The following is an 8,137-nucleotide window of genomic DNA, read 5'->3' on the forward strand; positions in this document are numbered from 1 at the left end:
GTATCAGAGAAGAATTTAAGAAAGTTAGACAGCACTTCCTGAACGTTTTCGTAGAGCGACGGAAGTAGTTGCCGAAATGAGGTGGGCGTGGCTTGCAATATCCAATGATAGGAGGCTCCTAAAGGAAGAGGGCGGTACCCGGTGAAATGATTGTCCAATGAATATCACTAACGCCACAGACACCAAGGCAGCGCCGCGGCTGTGGGGACGATGGAGAATTTCACGGCGCTATTCGGAGCTCAAGCTGACCCACCACCGCCTCCAACTGCACTCGGCTTCGGACCAGGAAAACCTCCACCTCCACCTCCACCTCCTCCGGGCGGGGGACCCGGCACAGCCCCGCCTTCATCCGCGGCCACCGCCCCTTCGGGTGCAGACAAGTCAGCGGCTGGTTGTGGCCCCTTTTACCTAATGAGGGAACTGCCAGGTGAGTACTAGGCCTGGCCGAAGTCAGCCAATCAGATCATACATAGGAGGTAATGGGCGTGGCTATGTGTTTCTCTGCGGTGCGAAGTAACCTAGGCAAAGCTTGGCCAGATGTGCAGCTCAAAGTCGGAAAGGCTGTTAGGATTCACAAAGGAATAGCTTGAATTTATGGCATTGATTGGGGGCGAGTGGCCATGCATCTCTGCACTGTTTTTCGTGCTAAAGCCAGGCTCTGTCACTGACTTGTGGCGGTCTAGGAAAAAAAAAAGTTGGAACTTTAGAAGCCAGATTTAACTTCTCTGGGGACCTAAGGTTTTAGTTTATGTGGGACACAAATTTTGTTTGAAGCAAGTTGCCTGCCTTCCCAGAAGTTCAACAATCCATCTACTAAAAGAGGGTACTAGAACTGAACCAAATTCTTCCATTCAAAAACTTATTTGGGGGACTGGGGATGTGGCTAAGTGAGAGAGCACTTGCCTAGCATCCATAAGGTTCTAGATTCAAGTGACAGTACCACAAGAATACAAAAATTATTTTGTTAAGCACTATTTATCAAGCACTATTCTAAACACTGGAGATACAGTGTGAATAAGATTGATAAGATCCTTGCCTTTTTGAAGATTACATGTCAGCAAAAGAGATGAAATATAAACATGTATCCTGTATCCATTCACTTTTCCTGAACTACTGAAGGGTAGCTTCTGACTGATTAACCCAATTTTTGTTGTTCATGGAGCTGTTTGGGTAATTAAAAATAAATGATTGGGCTGGGGATGTGGCTCAAGCAGTAGCCGCTCGCCTGTATGAGGAACAGACATAAATAATTGAGGGCAGAACTATTTTAGCTGAAATGATCATAGCATTCTCTCTGAGTAAATAGCATTTGAGCTAAAATTGAGCATAGACAAAGATCCTGCTACTATGTACAGAAGGAGAGATACTTCTAGGTATACACAAAATTAGATAAGCTAGTCCTAATGTAAGAAAATGCTTGGAATCTCCGAGGGACAGAAGACCCACTGGACGCCAGTGAAGTGAACAAGGGCAGGGTGAAGAGGAAAAGCTGGGCAGAGGCCTTTAGAAGGCATTTAGATTTTAAGTTATAAGAGAAGCCAACATGGGGTGACATGATCATTTATTTTATTTTATTTAAAGAGAATTTCTTTAATGTTTATTTTTTTAGTTTTCGGCGGACACATATACATCTTTGTATATGGTGCTGAGTATCGAACTCTGGCCGCATGCATGCCAGGCGAGCACGCTACCGCTTGAGCCACATCCCCAGCCCAATCATTTATTTTTAATTACCCAAACAGCTCCATGAACAACAAAAATTGGATTAATCAGTCAGAAGCTACCATTCAGTAGTTCAGGAAAAGTGAATGGATACAGGATACATGTTAGAGGTAGAGCTGACAGGAATGAAGAATCACATATAGAAGTGAAGCAAAGGGAGGAATTGATAATTTAAGATTTTGACTTGAGGAATGGGGTGGATGGTAGTCTGAGACTGGAATATGAAGAAAGAATAAGTTTTAGATGGTAGAAATCACAAGTTATTTTGGACATGTTAAGTCTCCAGGATGCCTTTCAGTTCATTTCAAGTCTTATTACCATATCATGACTTGGGAGACACACATATGTAATGCTGTTTAGTACTTAGAATTGCCCTTTGAGGTAGGCATTATTTATCTTCATTTCTAGTTTAAAAAACTGAAGTGTAAAGAAGTTTGACTAAAAAAAAGAAGTTGTTTGACTATCAGCCCGATGCAGTGGCACATGCCTTTAATCCCAGCAGCTTGGAGGCTGAAACATGAGGATCATGAGTTCAAAGCCAGCCTCAGCAATGGTGAGGTGCTAAGCAACTCAATGAGACCCTGTCTCTAAATAAAAATACAAAATAGGGCTGGGGATGTGACTTAGTAGTCGAGTGCCCCCGAGTTCAATCCCTGGTACCAAAAAAAAAAAAAAAAAAGTTGACTATCCTTTGATTGGTAATTGGTGTCTACCAGTTTCTTTATTCTCTTGTCCCCCCTACCCTTTTTTCTTGTACTGGGGTGGAACCCATGAGTGAAAGAGAAGTGACCCATAAAATAGAGAAGCCATGGGTGATGAGGGCAGTATTTGGAATTTTAAGGAAAAAAACATCACACCTGCATGGAGTTGACTAAAAAAGTGATGGAAGAGCAAGATTTTGTTTTTGAGTGAGTCAGGGCCGGGGATAAAAGTTTATAAATTATCTTCTTAGAACTAATAGTAAAAACAGAAAGTTGAACTCTTATTAAAAAAGTTTAGAAAAAGTGAGGGCCTTCTCACCTTGAGCCTTAAGTAAAACCATTTGGAAGGAGGAGAGCTGTCAGGGCAAAAAATCAAGAGACAGTAATGGCAGGAGGTAGTGCCCAGAGTTAGAGGACGTTTACCATGACACTAAGTCTCTTGCCATTACAATTAGACCATTCTTCTGAGATTTTTGGCAATAACAAGAAGGAAAAGTATGGAGTAAGACCCAAACACATAGAGTAAAAGTACCTTGTTCATTTAATATTTATTGAGTAGTTAACATGTGTACCATGCTGGGCATTAGCAATGCATGAATAAACAAGACACTTTCTGTCTTCAGGGGGCTCATAGTCAGTTAGAACCTGAGTTTTCCCCAAGTGAATGATTATAAACAAGCCACTTGTCATTTGTATCCATGTGACGATCATAATTACAGATGAAGTTATAGGTTAGATGTTTCTGCCCTTGCTACTCAGTCTTCATCAAGTTCTAGTAAGTTTATATTCTTTGAAAAAAATCAGCAATACAGTATTTATATTGATAATGCCTTCCATGTATTTTTAAACTTTTCAATGTTTTCATTTGAGGAACTGTGGTATGGAAGACAGTCAGAATTAGGATTCTAGTTGTCCACTTGTAATCAAACATTTCTGTCAGCCAGGAGTGGTGGCACACACCTGTAATCCCTGTGGCTCAGAAGGCTGAGGCAGGAGGATCACAAGTTAGAAGCCACCTTCAGCAACTTATCAAGGCACTTAGCAACTCAGCGAAACCCTGTCTCTAAAATACAGAAACAGGCTAGGGATGTGGCCCAGTGATTAATACCAGTGAATTCAATCCCAGAACCCACCCCGCCCCCCCCCAAAAAAATTCTGTCTTCTAAGTGAAATATTAATACTTGGCATGAGGAAGAATAAAGATATTGGTAACAGTAACATCTTTACAAGTAGAGATGTGTGCAGTGATGTATGCTTGTAATCCCAGCAACACAGGAGCTGAAGCAGGATCACAAGTTTGAGGCCAGCCTCAGCAATTTAGTGAGACCCTGTCTCAAATAAAAAGGTGGAGGTGCAGCTCAGTGGTAAAGCACCCCTGGATTCAATCTTTAATATCAAAAAAAGAAAACAAAACAAAACAAAAAGAGTAGAAATGTTAGGTACTCATAACTAGTGGGAAAAATATATTTTTAGTTTTCTTTTTTTCGTAGTTGAACACAACACCTTTTTTTTTTTTTTTTTTAGAGAGAGTGAGAGAGGAGAGAGAGAGAGAGAATTTTTAATATTTTTTTTTTTTTAGTTCTCGGTGGACATAACATCTTTGTTGGTATGTGGTGCTGAGGATCGAACCCGGGCTGCACGCATGCCAGGCGAGCGCACTACCGCTTGAGCCACATCCCCAGCCCCATACACAACACCTTTATTTATTTATTTGTTTGTTTATGTGGTGCTGAGGATTGAACCCAGCGCCTCAAACATGCTAGGTGAGCACTCTACCACTGAGCCACAACCCCAGCCCCCAAATCTTTTTTTTTTTTTAATGTGAAGGTGATTCATATTTTTTGCTATTAAAAAAAAAAAAACTGGATGTGGTGGCAATGGTTCAGGAGGCAGAGGTAGAAGGCTCACAAGTTTGAGGTCAGCCTCAGCATTAGTGAGGCCCTCAGCAACTTAGCAAGGCCTGTCTCAAAATAAAAATAAAGGACTGAATGTATAATTTAGTGAGTTGCTTAGGGCCTCACTAAGTTGCTGAGGCTGGCTTTGAACTCGTGGTCCTCTTGCCTCAGCCTCCCAAGCTGCTAGGATTACAGGCCTGCACCACTGCACCTGGTCTCACTGGTAAATTTTATGAAAAGCACTTATAAAAACATAAGTGTCATGTGAATTATTGTTCAGATTAGTTCAAGGAGTGTCTCCTTCATTGGGCTAGAGCAGTATGCCCTGCTTAGATTTTTACCCTTTCTTCACTTCTACTACCATTCTGTACTATTATTATTTGTGTATGTTGGGGAGGGGGTGGGTACTGGTGATTAAATTCTGCACACTACCACTGAAATATATCCCCATTCCTTCTTATTTTTTGAGACAAGTCTGAGTTACTGAGGCTGTCCTCAAACTTGATACTTTTGTCTCCACTTCCCAAGTAGCCAGGATTACAAGCATACACCACTATGCCCAACTATGTCTTTAGTGCTTATTATATATTATAGATTGACTGCCCCTTATTTAAAATGCTTGGGACCAGAAGTGTCTCAGATTTCATAGGTTTTCAGATTTTGGAATGTATAGATTTTATCAGTTGAGCTCTGTAACCCAAAAATCTGAAATTGAAATGCTTCAAAATCTGAAACAAAAAGTCTTATGATGGAGTTCAAAAAGTTTCCAATTTCCCAGCCATTTCAGATTTTAGGTTTTTGGACTCAGGGTGGTCAACCTGTAATTTACTTTTGCTTTGTTTCTTGCTTTATAAATCAGTTTAAATTTTTGTGATTCTCATTTAGGATTCCTTATCTAGGTTAAAATATAATCCTTTGCTTTCCCTCTAGGTCAATGACAAAAAAATCTGTTTTTATTACTAATCTCTTATTATTCTGTGTTGTCTAGGTAGTACAGAGCTGACAGGCAGCACCAATCTGATCACACATTACAACTTGGAACATGACTATAATAAATTCTGTGGAAAGAAGGTGAAGGAGAAGCTAAGTAATTTCCTGCCTGACTTGCCAGGGATGATTGATCTGCCTGGTTCCCATGATAACAGCAGCCTCCGTTCCCTCATTGAGAAGCCACCTATTCTTGGTGGCTCTTTTAATCCTATCACAGGGACCATGCTCTCTGGCTTCCGCCTCCATACTGGCCCGGTGAGTCCTCTCTTGGGGAGGAGAAAGACAAATGATGATGAGACCTAAGACGCATGGAGGTGGCTTTTCTGTTCAAGTCTGTTCCTTCATAATTTACTAAGCAGAATAGATGACAGGAGCAGGGCATTTCCTCTTAGTCATCTGGCCCTTCCTTTGGTTCTTTCAGTTGCCCGAGCAGTGTCGTCTGATGCACATTCAGCCTCCCAAGAAGAAGAATAAACACAAACACAAACAGAGCCGTACCCAGGATCCTGTCCCCCCAGGTAAGAAGCAATTCTATTCAAAAGCAAGAAAATGTGACCTTCTCAATCTGGTTTGGCCTTCCAGTTAATCCCAGTTAGTTTCCTACAAGAGTGTGGACTCTTAAATCTCCTGAAGATGATGACTGATATTCTGGGGTCTCTTGGGCAAACATTGACTTGGGAGAGGGTCTTTAGCAGCACTTTGTTCTTCCTGGCCATTTAGAAAAAAGCATTTGCCCCTGACTTGAGGTTTTGCTGTAGCCTTCAGAGTTCATAGCAGTAGAGGATTTTGAGCTGTAGAGGTGATAAGCATCTAATGTCACCTTACAGAAACACCATCTGATTCGGATCACAAAAAGAAGAAAAAGAAAAAAGAAGAGGATCCTGATAGGAAAAGGAAGAAGAAAGAAAAGAAGAAAAAGAAGGTAGGGTGGAGGCCTGTTGCTACAGCCCAATGAGTTTCCTTATATTTCACCCTGTCCTAAAGATTTTATCCTTTGCTTGAAGTTGACCTAAGATTGAAAACGCAAGACGTTTTTTTTCTTACATAGCACTGGTCAAGGCCAAGATAGTTCCTAAATGTTTTTACCCTTTCTTTGTCTCCCTCAGAACCGACATAGTCCAGACCATCCAGGTATGGGCAGCTCCCAGGCCAGCAGCAGCAGCAGCCTCCGTTAACAGAATCACTGGACTCTGGCTTTTCCTGCAGTACTGAATCTGCTAACAAAAGCTATCTTCCAGGCTCTTGGGATGCTGCTTTGAGAGCATCCAGCAGTGTGGACAGAGACCAGCTCCTGCTGTACTTTATTAAGAATAATACATTAGAAGAGAGAAGGGCATGTAAGGCTCAGCCCTGTTGGCTTTCTCATGGACATCTCTTCCTCTCCCAGGAAGCTTCCTATTTCTTTTCTCTCCTGTGCAATTTGTCTGATTTCAGGACTTGGTTTGTTAGGATTTTTCGTAAAAAAAAAAAAAAAAAAAAAAAAAAATTTTTTAATTTATCAAACTGACTGAAGTGTGGCTGCCTGTTAAGAGGTAAGTGCCTTTCTGTGAAAGTAAGGGTTTAAAAAGCATTGCTAAGATCAGAAGGGACTTGAGTCTTGTCATTACATGATCTCGTTAGCAGAGAAACAATGAAAATTAAACAAGGAAAATGGTCCCCAGTGGAAAAAAGTGAGGCAGTGCTTGCTAATACTTTCCATAGCAAACACATAACAGGATAAACCAAGTGCTTGGATAAATCTTCATGCTCCATCTGAACAGTTGAACCAATTAGGGGGTCAACAGTGTGCTCCAGGTCTATTTTATTTTGAAATAAATTAGCCAACTAAAAAGGCATCCACAATCACCAGTGTATTTCAGCAAGATTGGTTTTTAGTCAGAAGCCTATGATTTTTTTGAAATGAACCTCTGGGAGGAAAGGCAAATGCTTCTGGTCTTTTTTTTTTTTAAAAATATTTACTTTTTAGTTATAAGTGGACACAATATTTTATTTTTATGTGTTGCTGAGGATCCAACCCAGTGCCTCCCGAATATAAGGGGAGTGCTCTACCTCTGACCTACAACCTCAGCCCACTTCTAGTCTTTTTTAAAAAATAATTTCACCTGCTTCTTTCCTTAGTTAGGAATTGGAATTATTTGGCTGCTTTGAAAACACTTCCAAGTTTCTAATATAGCAACAATAAAGGCAGCCTAAAATAGCCATCAAGTTGTAAAATAGCCAGGCACAGTGACACATGCCTGGAATCCCAGCTTCTTAGAAGGCAGGAGGATCACGATTTTGAGGCCAGCTTGGGCAATTCAGTGAGACCCTGTAAAAATGGTTGGGGATGTACCTCAGTGGTAGAATACTTGCATAAGATACGAGAGGCCCTGGTTCAATCCCTAGAGCCTCAAAAAGGGAGAGGGGGTTGGTTTTGGTTTTCTTTTGGGGATGGGGGTGGGCACTAGGGATTGAACCCAGGGGCACATTACCACTGAGTCATATCCCCAGCTCCACCCCTTTTAAAATATTTTTTAATTGTATTTAGACACAATACCTTTATTTTATTTATTTTTATGTGGTGCTGAAGCTTGAACCCAGTGCCTCACACGTGCTAGGCGAGCACTCTACTGCTGAGCCACAACCCCAGTCCCCCTTTTTGAGGCAGGGTCTTACTAAATTGCTGTGGTTGGCCTTGAACTTGTGATCCTCCTACCTCAGCCTCCAGAGTTGGGAGGATAACAGTGTGCAGCACTGACCTGAAGTAATGTCTGATAAAACAGTTAAAATCAGTTAATATGAACCAGATCTCTGAGTAAAAAACCACTCATTCAATTCCCTTCAGGAAAG

The 8,137-nt window shown here is 41.3% G+C and overlaps 1 protein-coding gene across 1 annotated transcript; it reads left to right on the forward strand.

Annotated features, from left to right (window-relative positions):
- The first annotated feature begins 148 nt into the window (after window positions 1-148).
- Med19 (mediator complex subunit 19) lies at window positions 149-7,143 on the forward strand. Its single transcript, XM_005331582.4, has 5 exons — window positions 149-427; window positions 5,307-5,563; window positions 5,730-5,826; window positions 6,136-6,230; window positions 6,415-7,143. The coding sequence occupies exons 1-5, from the start codon at window positions 211-213 to the stop codon at window positions 6,481-6,483; spliced, it is 735 nt and encodes a 244-aa protein (XP_005331639.1). The 5' UTR covers window positions 149-210; the 3' UTR covers window positions 6,484-7,143.
- The last annotated feature ends 994 nt before the right edge of the window (window positions 7,144-8,137 follow it).

Source organism: Ictidomys tridecemlineatus, chromosome 4 (assembly GCF_052094955.1).
Source record: "Ictidomys tridecemlineatus isolate mIctTri1 chromosome 4, mIctTri1.hap1, whole genome shotgun sequence".
Taxonomy (NCBI): Eukaryota; Metazoa; Chordata; class Mammalia; order Rodentia; family Sciuridae; genus Ictidomys; species Ictidomys tridecemlineatus.

What these genes read in the sequence shown, in the direction of transcription:
- Med19 (XM_005331582.4), top strand. Translation starts at nt 211, where the DNA reads ATGGAGAATTTCACGGCGCTATTCGGAGCTCAAGCTGACCCACCACCG. An exon ending in CCAGGATCCTGTCCCCCCAG is followed by an intron (nt 5,827 to 6,135) that starts GTAAGAAGCAAT and finishes GTCACCTTACAG; the next exon opens with AAACACCATCTGATTCGGAT. An exon ending in AAGAAAAGAAGAAAAAGAAG is followed by an intron (nt 6,231 to 6,414) that starts GTAGGGTGGAGG and finishes TGTCTCCCTCAG; the next exon opens with AACCGACATAGTCCAGACCA.